The sequence below is a fragment of the Vidua chalybeata genome, chromosome Z, assembly GCF_026979565.1.
Source record: "Vidua chalybeata isolate OUT-0048 chromosome Z, bVidCha1 merged haplotype, whole genome shotgun sequence".
Lineage (NCBI taxonomy): Eukaryota > Metazoa > Chordata > Aves > Passeriformes > Viduidae > Vidua > Vidua chalybeata.
In genome coordinates, this window is record NC_071570.1 from 61,024,335 (window position 1) to 61,050,268 (window position 25,934).

The following is a 25,934-nucleotide window of genomic DNA, read 5'->3' on the forward strand; positions in this document are numbered from 1 at the left end:
CCATGGAGTCTTTAACGACTCCTGTGTGGTCCGCATAGAAGCAGCATTCCTCCTTCAAGGCGGCACACAGACCTCCTTGCTGCATGAACAAGAGGTCCAGTCCTCGCCTGTTTTGCAAGACCACTTCCGAAAGCGAGGAAACTGATTTCTCTAGAAAGGAGATGGATTTCTCGATCCTCTGCAGGTCCTCATCGATGGTCATTTGCAGCTGAGCAAGCCCTTGGTGTCGGGTCGCGAGGGCCGAGACACCTGTGGCTGTGCCAGCTGCTCCCAGGCCGAGCAGCATTGTGATAGTCACTCCCGTTATTATTTCTCTTTTGTGGAGTCGGCCGGGCTCCTCGAAGATGTGGTACACCTCCTCGTCTGAGTGGTACAGGACCCTAGGAACAATCAGAACTTGGACACAGAAGTCGATAGCATCATTGAACTTGGCAAGGAACACGCAAGGACTCACCCCAGATCTCTGACAAACCCACATCCCAGATGCGGATGGGACCGCCCACTTGTTGACCTTTCTGTTGGGCTTGACAACTCCGGTGCAGAAGTTGCCTTTCTGCTTCGCCAAGGCTGCATTGCCAAAGCATTTGCCCTGGCCTGTGACTTGACTCAGGGTGATTCCCCTACGGGGGGTGTCCCATCTGCACTGGTGAGGAGCTTCGGCTGTGGAGTAACTGAAGGGGGTGTCTAGAGCGACTCCTTCGTAGAAAGGAGGTTTAACATCGTAACAAAGCCAGCAGGAATTGGTTAGGTTCGGGTTGGATTCGTTCAAGGATAGAAAGGTAGCCTCTAGCATGCGGAAGATTGGGTCTGAGTCCGACTCTGCTAAGCGGCCTATTTGGAAGGCATCTGCATGGCCGGTCGGGATATCAGTGGCCTTTGTGGGTAGTGGTTTGGGATGGGTTATGTTTCCCCCTTTTAGCACGTCCTTAATAACCTTATTGGGTCCTACCGGTCGGGGTGCCGGTGGTTGGAGCCTGATAATTCGCACATTCACCCACTCTTTTGGCCCCTTGAGGACTACCGTCCATGTTCTGCCTGTGGCCCAACTAGGGTGTTCTGGCTGCAGAACCATCGTGTTATAGTCTGTGCACTTCCAATATTTGGGCTGTGTATAATGGTTGCTATCGACCCCTCCATTGAAGGCGGGCTTTTTACAGCTGGTAGGAGCCCAGGTGAACTTCAAGAATCTATCGGGCTCTTGTGGTTCCCACCCTTCTCCCGATGGTCTGGCATCTGTGACAATGGTTTCACAGCCCCAGTGTCCGCAATATCCCCACCCCGGGTAGTTACAGTACTTCTTCCCAGGGTTGGAGGCTGGACACCAGTAGGACAGGTACATGTGCATGATGTGTGGGTGCTGGGGTCGTATTTTTGGTCGTCCTGGAAACAGGTCGGCGATGTGGAACACGAAGGATGGGGTGCCTGCTGTGGTGATTTCTTTGAACACCTTGTCACTTGAAAGATGCTGCATGACCCACCTGAATGGCTGATGGGGGTAATAGTCTGGGTTGGCTCGCCCCTCGGTGATGAGCCCTAATAGCAAGATCACACAATGCCACCGTTGCTGTCTGGGTCTCACCGGTGTAGACTGGCATTTTGGTGGTTCGTCGCTTTTCTCTGGAACCGGGATGTACGCGTTACGGGGACCACCCACGAGCATGTCCTGTAAACAGAAACTCGCAATTCTCGTTAGTCTCATCCTGAAGGTCTGGCTTGATTGACTTAAGTGGGCACCACCTGATCTTGCCCTCTTTTTTAACCGCCGTATACCCCCGTCCCGTGAGTACCAGTCTCCAGCCCCGTTCCCATTTGCCCAGTTCGTTTTTGATTACAACCTGTGGGCCCTCCTCTAGGGCTCGAGTGGCCCAGTGCTTTCGAACAGGACTGTCAGCCTCATCTCCTCTAGGGAACTGATTCAGTGCCAGCAAAGCTGTTGCCAGTATGCGCGCTTGGTCTCCTGGGGGAACGGAATTGGCAAAGCCCTCTGCCTTTGCCAATACTTCTAGCTTAGCTTTCAGGGTCTGGTTCGCCCGCTCAACTATGGCCTGCCCAGTGCTGTTATACAGGATACCTTGTACTAAGGTGATGCCCCATTTCGAGGCGAATTCTTGCACTGGTTTGGAAATGAAATTGGAACCGTTGTCAGTTTTGATTTGCTTGGGGATACCAAGCCATGCCATAGCTGTCAGCCAGTGCTGCATCGTGGCCTTAGAGTTAGCTTTGGGGTGCTGCGTGGCCACGATCGCTCCGCTGTAAGTGTCCACTGTCACTGCAAGCCATGCTCGGGGCTTTAGCAGTTGGCACAAGGTGAAGTCCGACTGCCAGATTTCCGAGGCCTTGAGACCTCTTGGGTTGACCCCACTGGTCCACAGGGGCGACTTCTGGCAGTGAGGGCAAGTGGCCACTACATGTTTTGCGTCCACGGTCGAGATCCCGCATCTCTTTGCCAGTGCTTTGGCTCCGATGTGGAGCGACTCGTGCAGCTGCCGAGCTTCCTGCAGTGTCCACACTCCCTTTGCTGCGGCGTCCGCCTTGTCGTTGCCGGTCTGGAAGAAGCCTTTGACTGGGTTGTGGCTGTTGACGTGGATGACTGACACGGTGCCCCGTCATGAGGAGAGTGCCTCCTCCAGCATTGAGGCCGCTGCTGACGTTGACACGCCCGGTCCTGACATGGCCAGGCAAAGCCTTGCCACAAATATAGAGTCCGTTACGATGTTGAGGTGTTCGTCTTGGAAGAGTCCGCACGCCAAGACCACTGCTGCTGCTTCCAATTGTTGCACCGACAGTGTGGGATCACTTGTTTTGACGCAATGCCATTGCTCTCCTGCATGCCACACTGCCGCTGCAGTAGAAGTCGTGGAGGAAGCGTCTGTGAAGACCGTCGGTCCCGGCTGCGGTCTGTCCATGACCTTTGGCGGCATGCCTATATCGACGATGGTCAGCAGCTGAGTCCAAGGTGGCCTGGTGGCGTAGGAGATTTCTCCCCCGAAGCCGGTGAGAGCAAGGGCCAGGTGCTCCGATATCGCGGTCGACTCCGTGGTTGGTCGCTTGCGGAAGGGGAGGTGGATTCTTGTCGGCTTGGTTCCCAGGTGTCTCAGGGCGAGTCTCCTGCCTTTCGTGATGAGGTTGGCGACACATTCAACTCCTGGGGAAAACGCTTGAGTTGGTCTTCCGAGGACCACCCATTGGATCGGCCGGGACTTTTCGGAAGGTCCTTGGGCTAGTGCTCCCACTCCTCCCTTCTGTGTGAAGTGGACGTATAGATCGAGTGGCGCATTTGGGTCCCACCTGGCAAGCGTGCCAGTAGACATCTGGTGCTCGATGAAGTCAAGGGAGCTCGCTGCTTGCGGCGTCAGCTCCTTGGGGTCCCAGGGGTGCTTTCCTTTCAGGAGGTCATACAGGGGTTCCATGACCTCGGGAGGAATCAGGATGATGTTGTGCAGCCACTGCAGAGAACCCACAAGGCGCTGCATGTCATGGAGCGTCTTGATGTCTCGGTGGACCTTCACCTTGGGAGGTGTCACGTAGGAGTCCGTGATCCCCACTCCCAGGAAGGTCACTCAGGGTCCTCTCTTGATCTTCGTGTTCGCGATCTCAAAGCCACTGGCCTGGAGAGTTTCCGTGATCGCAGTCATCAGGTTATCCACTTGGCTTGCCGATGGTGCAGCGACGAGGATGTCGTCCATGTATTGAATGATGGTTGCAGCGGGGTAGAACTGTCGGACTGGTATCAGTGCTCTGTCCACGGTGATCTGGCATATGGTTGGGCTGTCCACGAGACCTTGCGGCAGCACCTTCCATTGGAAGCGGAGGTTAGCTCGCTCGCCGTTTGGGAACACGATGGAAAAGGCGAACCGTTCCTTGTCCTCAGCGTGCAGGGGTATTGAAAAGAAGCAGTCCTTGATGTCCAGCACTGCGCATGGCTGCCCTTTGGGGATGGCTGAGTTCGTGGGCAGCAGTGTCTGAACTGGACCCATGGGTTGGATTGCCCTGTTCACCTCCCTCAGGTCGTGGATGAGGCGATGACCCTCTCTGGACCTTTTGGGGATTACAAATACAGGGGTGTTCCATGGGCTGGTGGAGGGTTCTATGTGACCCTTCTGCAGCTCACGACTGACCAGTTCCAGCAAGGCTGCCATTCGAGGCTTTGACAGGGGCCACTGCTCGACCCATATGGGGTCTGACGATTTCCAGGTCAGTCTGATTGGCAGTGGTGGGTGTACGGCAGTGGCCCTCAGGATAAATTTGTAATTCTGGCTCCTAACATAGCGAGGACATCCCTTCCTATCAAGGGTGGAGAGCTTTGTAGAATGTAAGGGTAGATTGCCACCGTCTGCTCCGGTCCCTTTTTCGTGTGGAGTGTTATGGCCACCAGCTGGGTGCTTTTCCACGCCCGGGATGGCCCTCCCACTCTGTTCACTGGGGGGACCTCTTTGCATTGCCAATGCTGAGGCCAAAGTGCTTGGGGAAAAACTGAGCAGTCTGATCCCGTGTCCGCCCAGAACTGAAGCCCTATGACGTGGGGATCCTGACTGCCATAAAGGTGGCATGTCCCCCACATCTTCAGGGGTTCCTTCCCTATTTTCATGGCCAAGGCCACCCAGGGGTCCCGCTCTGGGGCGTCCCCTGCTGGCCCTGTGGCACAGGCGCGGCTTGTGGCAGTGGTGGGTACGAGGGTGCCACTGGCAGCGCTGTCAAGCTCTGCGATTGTGTCGCTGGTGGGGTTGCGAAGCTGGCTTCCTCCTGTGGGGGCATGGGGTATGAGGGCCACCCTCCCCACTGGGGGTTGACATAAATGAGCCGCTTCGCATTTGCAGCGGGAGGAGGCTGAGTGCGGCCAGTGCGCCCCCTCCCTTTCCCGTTTCCCTGAGGCCGGGACCTGCAGTCCTTAGCGAAATGCCCCTTTTTCCCACAGCTCCAGCAGGGCCCTCTCGGGCGTGCTTGAGATGGGGGCACCGCCGCGGACTGCGGTGCCGACTGGGGACAGCTCACTGCAATGTGGCTTGCCTGACCGCACTTGAAGCACGCCATGGCACTGGTTAGGGTGCGAACAGCTGCCTGGACGGGTGTTAGGTGTTCCTCTCTTACGACGTGTCTGATCATATCGGCTAGGCTGGCTCCGGCTGGCAGGGAGCGCAGGATGTCTTTGGTGACGGAGTTGCATTGCTGACGCAAGCAGTCTGCCACCACGGGACCCTTTGCCTCTGCAGGCAGGGTAGAGGAGTCTACTGCTGCCTGCAGGCGGTCTATGAACTGCGTGAAGCTTTCGCTCTCTGCCTGTCTTATGGTGGACCACGGTGATGGCTTGGCCATGACCAGAGAGGCAGCCTGAATAGCCTCACTAGCAGCTCAAGTGGTGGCCCTGACTTCCTCAGCCCGCATCTGTGCAGCTTGTTGCTGAGGTGTAACCATCTCGTCATGCTTCCCCAGCAGCCTGGATAGGCTTGAACCATGCAGTGGCTGCCCCCCCCCGGAAGCCTGGGCTAGAGCTCTTGTACAATTATCTTCCCATTCCTGCTTAAACACGATCATTCCCGCACCACTGAGTATCATGCGACTTATTTGTTTGATATCAAAGGGGAGCCAGTCGTCATTGCCAAAGAGGCCGTCCACGAGGGTGGAGACCATAGCCGAGTTGATCCCTTTCTCTGAGATCGCTTTGACAATTGCCTGTACGTCTTTGGGGTTTACCTGATTATATATCCGTTGTTGGTTCCCCTCTGGCCCGGTGATTCTAACCGGGAAAGCTTTGACTGCCCCTGAAGGAGCCCACTCTGCACAGGCTATCTTTATTCTAGCCCAGTCAGTAAACTGGGCTGGTTCGCGTTGTGATTGCCTTTCGATGTGGCTTAAGGCTTTATTCGTTTTTGTTTTAAACCTCGTTAGCTCCTCTTTTTCCGTTTCTGAGTCCCCGTTGGCATCCGTCAGCTCTCCCGAGCTGTTGGAGCTGGTGGAGCTGTTCTCAGAGCCGGAAGTCGAATGCCAGGGCATTTCTGGGTCCTGGTGCCTTTTCGTGCGGCTCTGGCCCCGCCCCCACCCCTCCCTTCGGGGGTGGTGCCGTTCCCGCCCCCTGGGCTTGCCCTGCCGCCCACAGGGGGAGGTCTCTCCCTTAAATGGTAGCAGCGCTGAGCGCGGCTCCCGATTGGGCATGCGCTCTTCGCCGCCCCCCTCCTCCTCCTTTCCTCGCGGATGCGCACTAGCAAGAATCCGGGTCTTTGGATTCTTCCCGCCGAGAGTTTCCGCGCCCCGCCCATCCTCTCAGTCGTTAGCGCCATGTTCGGATGGGTATGGCGGCGGCGCTGCCCGCGCCTCCTCCCGAGCCAGGTTCTCTGCGTCTCTGGCTTCCCTCATCAGTCCAAAAGGATCCAAAAGGATTGCATGCGCTGCCGCGCCCCCGGCGCCGAGTCACCGATCCGTGGTGAAGGGACGGATGGGGGGTTCACGGGTTTTTCGGGAGGTCCTGTGGGTCTTTCAGGAAGTCCCGCGGGGGGGGGTTGGGCTCGGGGAGGGGGGGGTCGCACCCGATCCCTCCGGATCCCCGCTCCCGGGTACCTCGCTATCGGGGGCGGTTTGCGTTGCCGCTCCTACCCCCAGCTTGGGTGTTGCTAATAAACATGCGCTTGCCGCGCTCCATGTTTCTTGCTCCTCTAGCGCCTCGCGCAGGGCCCGCTCGACCTTTCCCCAAGCCTTAAGGCTTTTCCCGCTGCCTGAGGTCTTTGTTTCCTCGGCTAATGCGGCCGTACATCTCCCCCACACCTCCGGGTGTAATATTTCCATGGGACGTTCAATCGTCCCGAGCTCTAGGAGTCTCGCAATAGCAAGGTAAAAATCCTTGAGCTTACATTTAATTCCCCACTGCTTATAAATTGAACTCACGACCTTCGCGATGGCCTCCATGACGATCGCTGGTCCGGGGACGTCTCCCCTGCCTAGAATCATCTCAGCTGTTCTGGCCGCTGTCTCTCGTCCAGGAGATTCCCGCTACCCGAGGGTTTCTCTTCTCCCTTTCCACTCCCGGGTTTCGGCACCATATGTCGCCTTCTGATGAGAAGGCGGGCGACCTGGTTTCAAGACACAGCACGGCAACCCGGCCTCGCCCGGGTCACTCGGGCCACAGACATGCACAGACACCAATGTGGTGGATGGTCAAATGGCGTTTATTATCTCATCTCGTGGGGTTAAATAGTCAAGGGGGCTTCACTACGTCAAAAGGGGATGGTGGGTCTGGCTAGGGTTAGTAAGGAGTGGAAAACTACAGAATTAGGAGGGGCCACATGCTTCAGGGGTGATTGATTACCTATAGCAGGAAGAAGGGGGGAAGGGTCTAGCTTTCTGTCACATCCCGAGATTTTCCGTTCGCCTGTCCCTATCTACCACGTGTATTACATTGCAATGTATCATTAAAAAAAAAATAAATTTAAAACTTTTTTTCAGGATAATATTCCAGAATTACAGGAAGGATTTATAATCAATATTACTGATGTGCAGCTGATCACTTCATCTGAAGGACAGCCAAGTGTGAAGAGGCTTGGATTAGAAATAGCTGAAATAACAATTGAAGAAAATGACAATGCCAGAGGAATATTTAATTTTAATGTTACAAAGGTAAATAAGTCTGAATGAAAAACATGTAAAGTGGCTTTCGAGCAAGACAGTCTGTTTCTCAGATGACTTCTGAAAGTGTTCTGATTGGCTTTATGATACTAAATTGTTCTGAATAAAATGGCCAGACATCAGACAAACAATTCTTTCTTAAGAGAATAATACACCAAATTTATTATGGACCTGGCAGTGCTTAAAACAGTGTCGTAAAAAGGAATGTCAGGAGGTCATCTAATCAAGATTTTTGCTCAGAGCAAGGTCAATACTAAGGCCAGACCATTTTACAAGTAGTTATGTATTTCTTCATTTATTTTTAAGTGCAAGTCAACATGGAAACAAAAATGAAAAAATTTGTTGAGACACTCTGCAATTTCTTTTTAAATGCATAGGGTATCACTGGAGCTGTTTCTGGTTATGAGGCACCACCACCACAGAATGTACTAAAACTCCCAGTTGTTCGACAGGCTGGGAGGTTTGGGTCAGCAACTCTTTACTGGGAAGCCATTCTTTCAACTGCCAGCTTTGAAGACTTCACACCGTCATCTGGAAACCTTACATTTGCAGATGGGCAGGTATTCACTTGCTGAAAGCTTACCTGACTTGTGGTTACCAGCTTAAGATTTTTTGTGTGTTTTCCTCTAGCAGAATTTTCACTAAAAAAATATTATTTATGGCTTTATGTATATGAATGATTCTCCCAGCTTCAGTTTTTTAACATGGAAAACCAGAATATTCAAAACCATTGACCAACTCATGTATCTTTGATACTTTGGCAAGTGAGGACATAACTTCTAATAATAAACCCTCTTACACTGAAAATTTGTAGCAAAATCCATCTTCACTATCAATTCTCAGAATAAACCTGTATGTTTTCTTATCTGTGTTCTACACATAGTTTTAAATTTCGTGCTGCACCTGAGAATACTTACTGTACACAAGGGATCTTGATTCTAAGTAAATATAAGTGGTCTTTCGCAAAGGGAAGTACATACATAGTGTGCAGAATTTTGACTGAATATTGACAATATTGTCAACATTCACTTTCTACTGAGTATCAAAGCAGAGCAATTCTGTTGGTTTTAACAAACAAGATTTGTACTGATGGACTTAAAACCACTGCTGAAATTATATCTTCTTATTATATATACAAGCACAAGAAGAAAAATGAACAAGTGAGCATTGTCTATTGCTAGATACAATTTGCCTATTTTAATTTTTTTCAAACAATTCACAGAATATTATAAATGAAGCTTTGTTGCTTTTTTCCCCCTTTTTTACATTTCTACAGGCTACAGGAGAAATAGAAATTACAATCATAGATGACAGTGAAGTTGAACTCCTTGAGATATTCAAAATTGCCTTAGTGAGGGTAACAGGTGGTGCAAGACTTGGGAATGACACCCTGGTAACTGTCGCTATTCCACCAAATGATTCTCCTGTTGGGGTATTCAGGTTTGAAGAAAAGAATGTGAGTTTGATTTAAGCTGCACTCATTTCTGCTAAAGTTGGAGAGTGAGTTTGTGTCACTAGCATATAGCTGTTTTTTGCAAGCCTTCACTGCAGTGGAAGACGTAATTTCATTGAAATCCTATTAGTGCTTGTCTTCATCTAGCTGTGTAGGATGGTAGTAACATCTGCTGAAGTGTGAAAGTGCTGCTGCATAAGTACAGATTTATGCTTGACTGAATCAATTTAATTCACTATACTAACAATTCAGGACATCCTAGGTAGGATTTTTGATGGTCTGTATAATAATCTGCATTACTGAAAGTAAAATTTGGAAAGAAATTACAAAGCATATCTCAGTTCTTGCAGTGCTTCTGCTCTCCCTTTTGCTGGTGCTGGGCCTGCTGGTGACATTGTCTGTAATTGTTTTGGATCATAGTGCATACAGAAATCACTTGAATGACTAGTCTTTGCTACCAGAATTCAAGACTCTCCTTACACCTGTTACATTCCTATCTATTTTCACTCCTGTTGTTCTGAATTGTCATTTATAATGTTTTCTGTTGTTTATCTTAAATATGTATCCATCTCATTTGACATTATCAGGGCAGCTTTTGACTTTTTCAATACAGCCTTTCCCATATTCTCCTTCTCTTTCTCCATCAGGTAACTGTGAAGGAACCTCAGACACCTGATGATTCTGCTGCAATTGTTTTGCTGAATGTAAGTCGAAGTCAGGGAGGAAGAGGAGTAGTTACAGTGTTATGGATTCTCGAGGAAGCAGCCAGATATGATCTGACCCCTCTAAATGGTACCCTTCATTTCAGTGAGGTATTTCCGACATTGCAATAACTTATTTACTATTAGATTTATAAATACTTTGTTCTACTGGTGTATATTTGTATGATGGTTGTTACATGTTGATAGAAGTAGGGGCTTACTAAGTATTATACACTAGAAAAAGTTTAGTTTGAAATGGTGGGGTTAGAATATCCAAACTTCTTTCAAGATGTAATGGAAAGCTGACATGCTCTTTTAGTGCAGCATAATGTAATTATCAGGAGGGTAGCTCTTCAAATCTCCACTGTTTTTACTATTAAGAAAGAGGAATTGAAATCTACTGAATGAAATAATGATTACAGAAACACTTATTCCACTAAAGTCTCAAGCATCTTAAAAAGAAAAATTTGTATTGAAAGGGTGAGAAAGAAAAATGAATGCTCAAAATATGCAGATTAAAAAAAAAAACAAAAAGCACCTTCACAGCTTTCAAAATAGACAGTGTTATTTAATTCATATTTCATGGCAGGTTACAACTCTGAAGTCAGAGTTAAGTATTGGATACTGATGCTATCTTAATATTTATATTTTACAGTCAACTCAAAATATTTAATGAAGAAAAGTATTTTAACAGAGCGTAATCTATATTCTCTCGGTATAAGCTTTTTGTTTCTTTTTAATCAGTAGGCGTGCTGGTTGCTTTACTTTGAGTCAGCTGAAAAACAGATTTTTTTTTTTTTTTTCTGGTAAAATCATGAGTATTTGGCAAAGTTTTGCTGTCATTTCTCTCCTGGTAGGCTTTGATATTTTGTCTCGAACATTTATATATGCTTGAGTATAAGCATAAAACTGTGTATGCATGGTATACTAAATTTATACCATGTGTTTGCCACTTCCTACTGACAAAAATGTGGATTAGGCAGAAATTCAACTAATGTATCAAATCTTAATAATGTGTTAATCCTTAGAATACTATTGAATATGCAGTTTCTCTACAGAAAGTTTCCTCTAAGTTAAAAAACATCTATGTGAGTACAATTTCAAAGGAATTTCAGTCTTCATTTAGTTGAAAATACTGAGAGTATTTTTAGGGTGGCCGGCTATGTTTGAGAGACAATTTTTACTGCTTATTAATCTGTGAGAAGAAACTTCAGCCAGATCAAATAAGTGATATTTTAAAATACTAAAGTCAAGCATTCTTAACATTTGATATGTTAAAAAATAATTGGTTTAATACTGTATTTTGTTTAATTTCATTTAATATATATCCATGTCTTTCTGGTCTTTACATGATGCAGACTGAGTCCCAAAAACTGATTGTTTTACACGCAATACAAGATGGTCTGCTGGAGGGGAATGAAACATTTACCATTCAGCTAGTCTCTACTGGTGATGCAGAGATATCCCCTGTAAATGGTAAAAGACTTAATTCAGTATCTTCTGATTTTAGATATTCTATATGAGAACTATTCTAAGTCTGTTCATTATTATTTTAGTCTGCAGTGCTTAAGTATTTTTTGGGCAGCTAGTTGGTCACAATTTTGAATGTCAGTCTTTTTCCCTGACTAACAGGGAAGTTCCTTACCTGAAGAAGTCAAAGAGAGTTTCACAGGCCCTCTAAGAAGCCGATATTTAACCATGCATGTCACAAAATTTACCAAAGGTAAATTGCTTAGTTTTCACTTACCATGAGAATAATTTTTCTCTTCATAGGTGTTGCAACCATCACTATTATGGGAGATGAAGGAGCTTCTGGGGTGGTTGGAATAGCCCATTCATCCAAGCATGTTTTGATTGGAGAACCTTCAGGAAGTTACAATGGAACTGCTCTTATTAGGTGGGTACATCTCTCATTTTTTCAAAGAAAGAGCAACAGCCCAGATTCAAAAGCTATGAGATTCCACATTTGGCAATTTATTGAGTACTACATTTTATCATAATTTCTATAATCAGTACTATTTTAAAAACTAGGTGATTGGTTTAAAGGAAGGGTAGAATATACCACGTGTGTATCCTTTCAGTATTAATGGGGAGGTCCAAATATTCCTCTCTCTCTTCAAGTTATTTACAACATTGATGCACCAAAGGAAAGAGGATCATAATCAAAGGAAAGGGGTAAGAAAGTGGGACATTTGAAGGTGCTTTATGCTTTCTAGAATTTGATTCAGGATTTGTGCCTGAATAGTATTTCAGCAAATTGTTATATTCTAGCATAAACAATATAAGAATGGGGGTTTTGGTGGAAACAAGATGTATTTGTTTTATTCAGTCAACTGAAAACAGAATGAACAGTTTTAGATTCTTAGAAGCATTGGAAAAAAAAAAGATTATGAAACATCCAGCAAATATAAAGCAGCAGAACACCTTCTGGTACTGGTCCAAGAAGCCCAAAAGACAAAACAATGCTTTGTGCAAGAAATAGTTTAAGATTGTGTTATATGCAGAATGTGCAGACAAATCTTTACTGTGACTTATCCAAGCATTATGTTATTAATAGGGTTTTAGACAAGTAGCAGACAGAACATATCACAGAAAATTTCAAAGAAGTATTATGGTATTCTACATCTGCCTTATAGATCAAATTGCCCCTGGCATTACCCTGACATCATATTTCCCTTCTATTTTGCAAATCTATCTCTGGAAAAGCAGAGTAGAACAAAGAGATATCAGTTTTCAGGTCCTATCTTTGGGCTACATGTGGAAAGAAACTTGAAAGACCTCTTGGTAAAAATACAGACGGAGATGCCTCCAAACACAGAGTAATAAAAAAGAACTTCAGAGATGTTCTGAAAATATCTGAAAAGGGAATTCTCATGTTCCTAATAGTGATTAAATACATTAAAACTCAAGCTTTCATAGTGCTGATAACATTCCTTCCATGCACAACAGTATGATATACTATCTCTGTATTGGATATTAAATACTAAAGGTAAAAATAAAATCTGTGTTTGTGTCCTTACCTGCAGCCTGGTACGTGGCCCAGGGATTTTTGGGGAGATCATAATATATTGGAATATAACACCTCCTCATCAGACAGAATTTATTGAGGTATCGGGGACCTTGACCATGCGAGATAGGCAGTCTGCAGCAGTTGTTCTAATACAGGTATATGAGATATCTGATACCAGTAGCGATTTCAAGTACTTTCTTTTATTTTCTTAGGATCTTGGCAAAAATTTTTATATTTCTCTTTGGCAATGTTTTAAATCCTTTTAGCTGTTGTTGGTTCTTTCCTGTAGGCTGTAGATGACAACTGTCCTGAGGAAAAGCATAACTACCAGTTTCAACTAACCAGAATCAGTGATGGAGGACTCATAAATGAATCTAGCAGCACAGCAAATATTACCATGGCCGCCAGTGATTATCCATATGGAGAGTTTACATTTTCCCATGAACTATTACTAACAACAGAAGATGAAAAATGGGTATTGGATTAAAACTCTTTCTTATATAAAATTACTGATAGATAACAGTATTGTTGCTAGAATTATGTTCAACTTCAGAAAGAAAAGAAATTGGTCCCCAAAATGACTGTGGCTGTCTGCTAAATTACATGTACTCTGTACATGATAAATCATATTGTCGTTACCTGACAGAACCATTGAAAAGGTGACTTTAGAACATCTTGTAAAGGCAACTGTAACAGAAAACAAAGCCATTTTTAATTATCTTTTCCTCAGGTTAACATCACTGTTGTGCGTTCCAAGGGATCCTATGGCAGAGTGCATCTTTGCTTTCAGATAATAAATGGGACTGCAGAGGAAGGAATGGATTTTACTCCCACAGTAAGGGAAATAGTGTTTGAACCAGCAGAGGAAAGTAAAATTATTTTGATTGAAATTCATGATGATGACTTTCCTGAAGGTCCTGAAAACTTTTCATTGATGATTACTGAAGTGGAACTCCAAGGAAGGTAAAGTTAAAATTTCCAGTTGATTTTTTACAAGCAGAAAAACAAATGAGAAAAACAAACTATATTTGGATTTTGATCTACCTGAATAAATCACTGCTAGACATTTCATCTGTTTTACTGTAAAATTTTGTAAGACAGCTATAATTGTAATCATAATAGAAAATGGGGTATGGTAAACCAAATTATTTTAACTTTATTAGTATAAAGATGTTGCTGATTGAGATTCATTAAAACTTAAAATCCATACATTAGATACAAATTGCCAAGTTGCAAGAAATTCCATTAAAAAGATGAAAGAGAAAGAACAAATGAAAGATACACATTTCTAGTAATAATTCTTGCAAACATAATAATATGAAGAAATGTGACAAAAAAATCTTCAGTGGTAACTGGCAGAAAATAAAGTTATTTGCAGTAATTCAAAAACTGTCACACACACATCTTTATACTTTCACAAGAAGTTTAAAATGTATTTTTATATTGGTTTCTTTTTATGTTCTTGCAAGTGGATTTGATTTTACTGTAAGAGAGAATGGTCTACAGGTGGATCAACCTCCAATAATAGGAAATATCTCCACAGTATGGGTCACTATTGCAAAAAATGACAATGCTGAAGGTATCATAGAATTTGATCCGCAGCATGTCCTTCTACAGGGTAAGTTTACTGTAAATTCTCTCTATATTTTGGAAGATAAGGCTATGGCATGAATTTTGAAATTACATAATTTTTTCTCAATTATTTTTATAGTGGAAGAGGATGCTGGATTAATCATCATTCCTGTTTTGCGGAAGTGTGGAACTTATGGCAATGTCACGGCTGATTTTCTTTCTCGAAGTATTTCTGCACTTCATGGTGTTGACTATATCATTCATAATAATACTGTAATTTTTTATCATGGACAGAACCAGTCTTTTATTTACATCTCTATTGTAAATGATGAAGAAAGGTAATGAAATTTTCACATATTTATTCACCAATTTACTTCTGATTAAGTCTTTTTCAGCATGCACTAAAAAATCTACATATATGTGTGTATTGAGCTGTAATTGAAAAACAAATTTCTGCAGAGCTATAAAAACAACCTAAGGGAGAAAATCACCTAAAGGGGAAAAAAAGATGTTATATTACAGTTTCATAGTTCCTGTTAAATAGTATGAAATCAAGCACGATTTTTAATTACATTATAAGAAATGTTGGTGTCAACAGTACTGCTATGAAGAATAAAATATTTTTCCATATTTTTGTTTAACTTAACACTAGTAGAAAATAGAATGACAGAATTTCAGAATGGTGATATCTGAAATATTTTTATTTCAGATATCACCATTCTATGCAACTAGAAGGAATCTTCTGCACTGCACCTATGGAGATGATTTCTTTTCTCTCAGATATCTCAGAATGTCTTTTTTTTTTTTTTTTTTTTTTCTCTGTGCAGTGAATTTGCAGAGCAATTTGAAATCCAACTGACAGGAGCCACTGGTGGAGCCGTCCTGGGGCTCCACCTGGTGAGCCAGGTCACCATTGCAAAAAGTGACTCTTCCCAGGGCATGGTCCGATTTCTCAACCAAAGCCAAATTATTCTTCCCAACCCTGATGCAACCACAACGGTGTCCCTGGTGGTGGAAAGGACTGGGCAGTTGGTGGAGGCACAGGTGGGTCTTGCCTGTAAAGGACTGAAAGTTTTTCAATAACTATGTCAAAAAGCTCCTTCATTTTGCTTTAAGAACTTTCTTAGTGACTGATGTCTAATCGTATAATTACAGCATTTTAGTAACCATGAATTGCATAGAGCTGCAGTATAACAGAAAGTGTTGTTACCCATTTAAAATCCTCTTTCTTCTCCTGCTTCCCTTCTTTTATTATGGTATTGTGTACATTGTTTTGAATTAGCTCCTAATCCTTCAAAATTATAGTTAACCTCATGTACTACTACAAGTTTAAGTAGTAGTACAGGAAATTGCTTGCTGTGAGTTTTGTAGAGTATTTTTTTACTCTATACAGGCCACTTATAAAGTGAAAATATAAATATAGAACATGGTGGGCCTTTCACAGTCTTGTCAAATAATTGGAAAATTTGCCTTGTAAGCCATGAACTCCTCCATATATAAAAATTGCCTCAGTCTTTGACTTTTTCTAGAAGTCATTGGAGAAAAGCAGAAAACACTTAAATTAACAAAATAATAATTGTCAAGTCCTGAATATAACCTCCTTAAAAGCAATCTAATTTGTGGGAATTGCTGGAAATGCTGTGGCTTTTAATCAGACTGAAGAAATATGGAGGATTCATAATTTTCTTCATAATCTGAAGGATTAAAAACTTTTATGATAGAAAATATTTGTCATTTTTAGACTTGACATCACACTTCAGAGGGAAATTGTTTTGATCATGAGTACTGATGAAGTTTTGCAAAAGAAGTCATGAAAGAGAAGAGAAATAGACAGTGGCCACTAGTGATTCTTGCTATATGTTAAAGAAATCTTAGTTTCTTTTCTATTACTAACATCTAGAATTTAATAGACTGGCATTGTGACTAACACTTTAAAATTCCCATTTGTAAACTGTCATTTTTACTTTTTCAAAGGCTTCTATATTTTACCCCATAGAATTAATTATGGCTATTTTGTATCCTGTATTAATAGCAAAGATTTAAACATGGCTAAGTACTTTTGGTACTCTGTCACTTTTCCCCTTGGGATGCTGTTATAATGTATCACCCCTCCAAATCTGAAACTGATCTCTTCCATAGATTAACTGGGACATTTTGGGACCCAATTCAGAAGAGATTTTGTCTCCTCTGAATAGTGACATTGGTGACCCTGTGAATGGAACATTCTATTTTGAAGAAGGAGAAGGAGGTCTGAGAATAATTAATCTACAAATCTATCCTCATGAAGAAGTTGAAGTTCAGGAAACCTTCATTATTCGACTGAGCCTTAGGAAAGGTGAAACAGAAATAGATTCTAAGGCAAACAGCATTACATTAATAGTAAGTTACTATCGCTTCTCTCTCTTCAGAGATTTCCGTTGATATTGGTATTTATATATTTGCAAAGCTTTTAAAAATTAATCACAATGATTACTTAGTAATTTGGCTTTTTTGACCTTTGTACTATTTTGGTATATTATGTTCAGTTCTGAAAGAAAAAGGGCAGAGAATCTATCAGTAAAAACTGGAATAAAAGCAGTGAGCTGGCTCTCCTATTTGCAGTTTTCTATAGTTCTCTTTGGAGAGAGCATGTATTGAGCCCATATTTCTATGTGTCAATATCTTTGTCATCTGTTGTGGTTTAAACCCAGCTGGAAATTAAACACCACTCAACTGCTTCCCTTCCCCTACCCCCTCTCGTGAGAGGGAGACAAAAAGCAGAGTTTCTGAGCCAAGATAAGAAAAATTTACTTGAAAACAACAATGAAATGAAAAACAAATAGTAACAGCAACAATATTAATGACAAAGATATACAATAGAGAGGGTGTTTTACGCACAAAAAGGTGCTCAACACCAAAACTCCACTGAGACAAAGACAAAATGTCTTTTTCCACTGAGCAAACGAAAAACAATGATGAACCAATCATCTTCATACACACTCCTCTTCAAACCCTGAGACAGCAGAAAAACAATGATGGACAAACTCTCCATGCTGGACCACTTGGCCTGCACCAACCATCTGTGTGTGTGGTAGATAAAAGCGATCTGGACATGCCCACACAGCACAAGGCTCCAACCCCTCAGCAGTTGCAAGTAGGACATTGTCACTCTTGACATCTCTTCAGAGGAAGGGAGAAAAATCTGACTTCTCACAGTACAAGAGAAATGTAGATGTTTTTGGGAGCTATCACAGACAAATCAGTGCTCTAGGGATACTGCAACTAAAGAAGTATTTATAAAGCTGCTGTAAGAAACTCTCAAAAAAGTCTCTCCTAGAAATTGTATTTTTATTTATTATCTGGTCTGTAAGGTGTTGATGGAATTAGCTCTTATTTCCACAATCCCCTTCTGGAAGTTATGTTACCCCAAATTCTTTTTGCAGCTAATGGCTCATGCAGATGGATGTGGATGAGTTCCCTTTGCCATAGTGCTGAGCTTGTAAACTGATAGTGTTAGAAGAGTTTCTGTATACTAGCGCAAGCTGCCTGAGCATTTCCTGCTTTATCAAAATATATTTCCTAAATCAAAATATTCAGATGTAGCACTTTAAATAAAACTCTATTCTTTTCCTTCTTGGACAGGGGAACTGAAAACTGAAAAAGGGACATTCAGAATTTTCTCTGCTGTTTTTAGAACTTAGAGATATGTGCCCCTGTAGCATCTAGCAGTGAAAATCTCAGTAGTTTGAACAAGAACACAACTCATGCTACATTTCTAGGTTTTTTTAATGTTTGCTTACCTTTTTACAGGTAGAGAAGTTTGGTGATCCAAATGGAATTGTACAGTTTGCTCCTGAATCATTAACTGAGAGTAGCTATGCAGAACCCTCAGGAGACGAAGGGCCACAAAATATTACACTGTTTGTCAAACGAATTCAAGGCATTCTGGGGAACATAACGGTATTCTCACTCTTTTCCTAATAAACAATGTAATCTGAAATCGTCCTTGGTGTCAATGTATGGAAAAATATCTCATTCTGTGCCTTTCAATTGCTTGTTTCTAAATTTTTTTTTTTTTTTTAATGTTGCCTTTTGGACTCAATTTAGGAAGGGCTTAGGCCTAGTACTTGTGGTTTGGAGAGTAAAATTCAGTCTTCCCTGGTCAGGGGAAATAAAAGAAAAACAATACTGCTCTCAATACTGCCATACTGCTCTCACTTTCTTTCTCTCCCAGTTTCTTTTGATGGGAGAATGAAAAGACAATACTTTCATAGTGAGTTGTCTTTAATGTCATTGCACTTTACTTTTTTAGACAGAATCAGAATTTTCTGAACCATCATGCACATTGGTTTTTTACCTGAAGTTGTTTAGAAGTCAGCATTTTAACAGGAAATAATTTAATTTAAAATAAATTGATCAATTGATAGAAACATCTGCTGTGTTTAATGAGAGTTCATTCCTTTCTTATGCGAGGAATACTGGAAAGGGAAAAAACAGCTAGGTTGTTTTGGTGAGAAAAGAGAAATACTTTTTGAAAAATGTTCATAAATTCCACATAGTTTTCCATAAATCTTCTGAATCTAGAAAAAGGAAATATTTATATTCTTACGACTGTTAATGAAATAACACACTCTTTTGAAAGATATTCTGTGTGACTGGATATTCTTCCTATGCATACCCAAAACAATTGCTATTTTACCCATTTAAAAGCAGTCTGTTCCATATCGTGTCTATACTGAAACCTGAATTTACAAGTTTCTGACTTTGGAGGTAATTTTTCTTTCTTTTATATTTTGCATTTTCTATACTAATTTCAGGTTTACTGGGAAATACATAGTGAATCTGACATCACAGGTGACTTTCTTGAGACAGAGGGATCTGTTATCATTGCTGACCAGCAGAGTACAGCTGAGATAATTATCTACCTGTTACCTGATGATGTTCCAGAATTGGATGAAAGCTATGAGGTACAGCTGATTTCAGTGGAAGGTGGAGCAGATTTAGACCATGAGAAAGGAATTTCAAAGATCACAGTGTTTGCAAATGATGATCCTTATGGAGTGTTTGCCCTGTACTCTGATCAGCAGTCAGTGTTGGTAGAAAATGCCATGAATCGGTATATTCAGATTAATGTAACTCGGCATGCTGGGTCATTTGGAGAAGTAATGGTTGAGTACCGTGTCATATCCCTTCATGATGAAGCACTAATTGAACCCGAGAATGAGGTGGGATTCCTCACAATAAAGGATGGCGCCAGCTTTGAAGTGAAAAGAGTGCCAATAAACAACCAGGTGTGTTTTACTCTTTTAGCTCCTATGATATCTGTTGTTTCCATGTGTTTCATCACAATACAAATAAGATAAAACACTCTCGCTAGTATCGGCTTTGAAGAAGCAGGAAATAGAGTTTTGGTGTTATGAATTTCCTCTTTATGGAGTAGAACTGTATTTGAATATCAAATCTTCTGATAATAATTGCAAAATCACTGCTATGCATGTGTTCAAATATTTTAGGTTTTCTTACACTGTTGTTTTGTGTTACTATGAGTTCAATATCTTATTATATGAATGCAAATATTTTCTTAAGTTCCTTTGGATTGTAAATAGTGATTTGTCATTTGTGACCAATGAAGATGATAAATGTACCTGCAGTCTTCTGTGTTTCCATGTTGTTTATCATTATTATTACAGTTTTACATCCACTCTTACATGCTCTTAAATATTAAGATGCAACGATCTTAAATATTTTTAATCCTAAGGATTAAAATCAAACCAAGGCCCAGAGTGTCAGATACAACTTTTTAAAATGGCAATAGTCGCTTTACAAATTCATATTCCAGCAAACTGCTGGCAGATTACTTTCACTACATTGATGGCTTAACTGTAATTCTTTGAGAAACATAATCAACAAAACACTTATCTGGAAAATGCTGCTTTGTATGTAAGCAAACAAGAATCTGCAGGTTGCTTTTTTAATTATTTTGCATTGTTGGATTGTATGTTTTTAGTGGAATTAAATTTCTATCTTTTTAATTAAATTCTTTCTCTCAAAGGCATTTATTTTAGTTGGCTTGAATTTTACTCTGGAACTGACTAATGTAAGCCTGGTTAGAGGAAGTGCCAAGGATGTGCCTAAAATATTAGGAATAGCAAAGTCTGCTGTGCTGCTTGTTCCTGAGGAAGCTGCCAATTCACAGGTCAGTAGCCTGGTTGTGGTGTCGTGTTCCTATCACAGAAGAAAGGTACACTTCACTGCAGAAGAGACCTGTTATAAGAACTCACTGAAGTTTTCATTGTAATCAGTATGATGGAAGAGATCATTCCTGTAATTACTTGCACTGTGTGTTATTCTTTCCTCTGATAAAAATTCTTACAGAAACATTTTAATACAATGGCCTCTTCATCTATAAAATGTAAGTAGTGTAAATATTTACATGAAAGGGGAGTTCTAAGACTTAAAGGAAAATAAGTAAATCTAGATAATGTTTCTATAAGTATGCCAACCCCAAAGCAGATAATAGCATGTACTCAGTATTACGTGCAAAAAGAGATGGAATATATATTCAGTGTTAATGCAGATGTCAGTAAATTTCGTAATCATTGAGTGATAAATTTTCCATTTGTCTATTTTGTATGAGAGTGAGAAAAGATAATTTGGCTACTTTGATATGGTATGTGTGCTGCCATTCCCTTTTTTTATGTCAGGCAAAGGCAAGATGAGGTTTTAACTCTAAAATTTTATTGAAGTTTTTATTTAATTACTTTAATTATCTTGAAGCATTGTTGTGGTTTTTAATTTACAATGAAACTTAAGTCAAATAGTCTTTCTGTATATAGTTTACCATTGTATACCATATACTACCATATATCCATTTATCATTGCTTTTAGAATATACAAATTATCTTCACTCTATTTGCTGCTCAGAGAAAAAGAAAAGTAGATCACAGTAGCAAGAATAATTTTGTGTACAGTGTCATGAGGCAACAACTTACTTTTCACTGGATACATAATTAATAACTTATGTTAGACCTAATTATATGTATATATCTATATATGTAGAGAGACAGTAGTACAGTTATTACCTGTGAGCACTGAGGGCAGTCTTGATTTATTTTCTTCTAAACAAGAGATACAGGTTGTATTCAGTGTTTTCAGTATTGAAATGTCACTCATACTTGTTCCTTTTCCCTGCAATCTAGTTGCCAGAAATCTAAAACTTGCAAGTATTATTAAAGAGCTCATATGAGCTCTTTCAAGAGAGCATATTCATATGTCCATAGATACATGCACATATATATATTTTTATATGCATGTGCCATTATTGTAAGGTGCCCATTTTACAAAAGGTACTATGTTTTCATGTATGTTATTGTCAATTTTTATTCATTTTCTGATAAAATCTACAATGTTTCTACAGGTTGGCTTTGAATCTGTGATATTACGACTTACAAATATTGTAGCAGGGACAGGCCATGCTGTCATAACCAGAAGAGGAGTTTATGGCTCTGTAATAGTCAGCTGGATTTCAGGATGCCCACCAGACCTAGTCACTGACTCTGTTAAACTAGGCAATATTACTCCTTCATTTGGTGAGTAATTGCTGCAACAAGTTATGTACAGCTACAAGGACAACAGCTTTGACAGCTGCCTAAATGATGATAACACCTTTTAGTTATTTCTAGCTCTGCATGTTTCTATTATTAATGAAGAGTCATTAGAATGAAATTGTGTGATCCAATTTTTATCTGTAAGGGACATATTTACTTTATGAGAAAAAAAACAACTTTTCTTCATAGACACAATGCTATGCCCCTGAAGGACAGCTTTCTATAGGAAAGACCCTTATCATGAGGATTTCTTCACCTCAGTGTAGTGGAATTGTGACTAAAGTCCCTATGTCAGTGTATTTCCAGGTAAAAATAGAATTCCCGTTCCGTGATTTTGACTGATTCAATCATTCTCCTTTCAGGTACTGTTGTATTTTCCTCTGGGGAGGAAAGTAAAGTCATTTCCTTTCAGGCTACTCCAAGCCTAAATAAATCTGAGACATTTGCCATCACTTTAACATCAGTACACAGCAATGTGTCTGGTGGGGCTCGCCTGAGGTAAGGATATTATTTACACTTTTGAGTTGCACTGATGCTGTAAGAATTATGACATGTATAGAGGCATATACCTCATACAAATCCATATTAAATTTTATTGGTAGCTAGCAAATTGGAGTTCCTTTTTTGATAAATTTCTATGTCTTATCTCACATGGAAACAAATGTCAGTACTGCAGATCTGATCTGCCCGGAATTGAGGCTTTTCTTCAGTTCCAGTCTGTTTCCTGGCATTGGGATCTGAGATACCTAGAATGATGGAGACAGTTAGGAAAGACAGTTAGGCTGAAGAACCAAGATCAACAGTTTTAACCAGGAAGCTGAAGAATGAAATAAACTGTCAATTTTCAGTGTTCCTAAAAATCCATATTTAGAAGATCTTAGATGACAACTGTTATTTAAAAGGAATCAAATTAACTAATAATTGCTCTAAAATTTTATATTAATCCCCCTTTTTATTCTGAAAGATTAAAACATTACATTCAGTGTATTTTTTTTTCTCACTTAAATTGTTATCTGTTCTTCAAACTACTTCCACTCTTCCTTATTGAAGACGAAAATGTATAAAAAATGGGCATAGAGTGACACTGTAGGGAGAAAGGTCACCATGTTAAAATTGAATTGGCAAATCTGAAGGATTCACTCCTGAAGTCAGGAGTGAACTAGATGCCTAAATTCCTCAAACTGACTCTTTCTCCTAGGTTTGTCCATCCTATGGACTTGAGTCCTCAAGCACATGTTTACTATGCAAGTCAAATACCTTGACTGTATGAGAATAACCTTTCCTAGAAAACTTAAGACTGCATCCCACAAGACGTAAAGCTCACAATTACGTTGAAGGTTTTTTGGCTTCCTAAGTGGTGGAAGAGTCTCATCTGTTAGCCAAATCCACTCACTGTAATTGTGCCATTTGAATGCCTCTGGCATTCAATAATGGTTCAGTTCTAGAGAGAAGGGGATGACACAAGATTTAACAGAGTCAGTCTAATATTTTGTAATAAGAAGGGAATATATTTAATATGAACAAAGTACAGCTTAAACTGATATTGAAAACAAGACTCAGATCTGGAAAAAAAGTACTTTGAGTAATATTGTAAAGAGGCAGTATTTCAAAGCCTTACTATATATTTTAAAATAACTTCTTGTCCTTCTCTAGCTTCCTGGCTAAAACTGTAGATCTTCAAGCATCCCTCTACTTCAAAGCTTTCCCTTGGTACAGGAGGTTTGTTCAGTGTTTAAAACTGGTATTACTTGCAGTGGCTGTATTATATTCCTGTATTATGTCCATGGTAGGAAAATCTACTTTCCTTTGCCTCTCCATTTTGTCAGGAAGACCATATTTAATGTATCATTTACTCAGTATCCTGTTCTTACTTAGGATGCATTAAGCCTCTGGAGAGCTGCACAAACATTACAAAAGCATTTTTTAGGGAACATTTTTATGTCTTGCTTTGTATGATTTCTATTTCTTCCCTCTACTGTTACACATTTTTTAAGTCACTTTCTTACACTCATTATTGATTGCTCACTGAAAATTATTATGCTTGATTGTCATGCTTTTCATTATTTGTATTTCTCTCTCAATGTGATGTTTCTGTTTCAGATCAGGATTTACGATAGCTAAAATTGAGCCAATGGGGATCTTCCAGTTTGATCTTAACTCAAGATTAGTTTCAGTTGAAGAAGATGTCCAGGTAGTCAGACTACATGTCCAAAGATTGTTTGGTTTTCAAAGTAATCTCACTAAACTGACATATCAGACCATTCCAGGAAGTGCCAAACCACTAGAAGACTTTATACCCATCTACAATGGAGAGCTTATGTTTTTACATTTTCAGACAAATGCGGTGATAGAAATATCAATAATTGATGACACTGTGTCTGAAATACAAGAATTTTTTTTTGTAAATTTGACTTCTGTGGAAATTCTAGATGTTCAGCCTGTGAACCTTGACTGGAGTCCACGTTTGAATCCAGCTTTCAGTGTTGCAACAATTAATATCCTGGCTAATGATATTCATCATGGAATACTAAGTTTGGGGCCAGAGTTTATTTATGTTGAAGAAGATACAAGCAACAATATCTCCAACACAGCAGTGCTTCAGATCAGAAGGACCAAGGGATTTACTGGTGATATTAAAATTACTGTTAAAACCTTTGGGGGAGTGAGTGCACAGAGTGGAGTAGATTCGTATCCTTTTGGAAATGTTTATGGAAAATCAAACTTCACATGGGCAATGGAAGGAGAAGATTTTGAAGAGCAGACAATCTCTCTGACTTTGCTAGATGGAGAAACTGAAAGCCAGGTGTCCATAAAAATTTTTGATGATGATGAGCCTGAAGGACAGGAATCATTTTATGTTTTCCTCTCAAATCCTGAATATGGAGCTAAGATTGTGGAAGGAAAGGATGAACATGGATTTGCTGCTTTTGCAATAGTAATTATTGCAGGTAATTATTTCCCCCAGGAAATGAGTAAATATATTTGAATTAAATAACAGTAAATAACTTTATATTCTCATAGCAATTTTTGTGTAAAATTGGAATTCTATATGATAATAAGCAGAGTATTCTATTCCCAAATCTAACATTTTCCAGATGAGAGGAAGCATCTAATGCACAAAGCATCCCACTTAGCATCCCTTAGCAGTGTAACTCAAAATACATCTATAGGTGCTGCTTATGTCTGTTCTTGTCCTTTATGAAGGGAGAACGCTGAGTGAAACACGCCTGTGGTGGGTCAGAGACAGAGACAACCACACACCCGATGTTCATGTGGCAACAGAGAGCGTTTAATGGTTCAACCCCTCTTTATAAAGGGAGTTTGACTGGATAGCTCATTAGTCTGATCTTTTGACATGGCCCAGTTCCTGGACAACTGAGATATCTGCAGCTGAGGATGGAACGTAGTTAGTTGAGGTTCCTGTCTGTCAACCCAGGGGCCAGTTTATGAAACCAGCTGGGTTTCTTATTTATATCTGAATTAATTGCCCAGTACAAGCCAGCTTGTACTATGGCATACTGTGACATCTCCTCCTTTCTTTCTTTATTAGAAATTGCAACCTGCTGTCTGTCACCCATCTGCAAGGGCCCTTTGCAATTCAGGTGACAGAAGGCAGCATGGGGTTAATTTGCATGAGGCCATGTATCACTGTAGCTGCAGCATGTATGTCTAGGAGCTGTTAGGCAAGAACTACTAATATTCTTTCTGGCTAACATGTCACAGGCTGTTTTCTTAGAAGTTACAACTTAAAACTTATCTCTAAAAACAAGAAACTATTTAACCCATAAACCATTTAATCCTTAGAACTGTTAGAGAAAAACCCAACTACTAGAAAAACAATCTGTAAACAGAAAAAACAGTTTGTAAACAGGAAAAATGATTTGTAAACAAATGAAGTCCTTATATGAACTTTCACTTCAAGAGTCCCAGATTTCCATGAGTTATGTTATCAATTGTTCTTGCTTATGCGGCTCTGTGATGTCTGTTGAGAGGTCATC

The 25,934-nt window shown here is 41.0% G+C and overlaps 1 protein-coding gene across 1 annotated transcript in view; it reads left to right on the forward strand.

Annotated features, from left to right (window-relative positions):
• The window catches only part of ADGRV1 (adhesion G protein-coupled receptor V1), a 271,213-nt gene that overhangs the window by 79,863 nt on the left and 165,416 nt on the right, over positions 1 to 25,934 (forward strand). Inside the window, exons 57-75 of the mRNA XM_053931503.1 lie at positions 7,435 to 7,605; positions 7,992 to 8,174; positions 8,891 to 9,070; positions 9,715 to 9,879; positions 11,127 to 11,244; positions 11,542 to 11,665; positions 12,795 to 12,933; positions 13,068 to 13,253; positions 13,509 to 13,741; positions 14,248 to 14,396; positions 14,490 to 14,688; positions 15,178 to 15,394; positions 16,490 to 16,729; positions 18,140 to 18,289; positions 19,147 to 19,620; positions 20,382 to 20,525; positions 21,747 to 21,918; positions 22,299 to 22,434; positions 24,037 to 24,884. Coding sequence (XP_053787478.1) covers positions 7,435 to 7,605; positions 7,992 to 8,174; positions 8,891 to 9,070; positions 9,715 to 9,879; positions 11,127 to 11,244; positions 11,542 to 11,665; positions 12,795 to 12,933; positions 13,068 to 13,253; positions 13,509 to 13,741; positions 14,248 to 14,396; positions 14,490 to 14,688; positions 15,178 to 15,394; positions 16,490 to 16,729; positions 18,140 to 18,289; positions 19,147 to 19,620; positions 20,382 to 20,525; positions 21,747 to 21,918; positions 22,299 to 22,434; positions 24,037 to 24,884 — 4,228 coding nt within the window. The remainder of the gene's footprint in view (positions 1 to 7,434; positions 7,606 to 7,991; positions 8,175 to 8,890; positions 9,071 to 9,714; positions 9,880 to 11,126; positions 11,245 to 11,541; positions 11,666 to 12,794; positions 12,934 to 13,067; positions 13,254 to 13,508; positions 13,742 to 14,247; positions 14,397 to 14,489; positions 14,689 to 15,177; positions 15,395 to 16,489; positions 16,730 to 18,139; positions 18,290 to 19,146; positions 19,621 to 20,381; positions 20,526 to 21,746; positions 21,919 to 22,298; positions 22,435 to 24,036; positions 24,885 to 25,934) is intronic.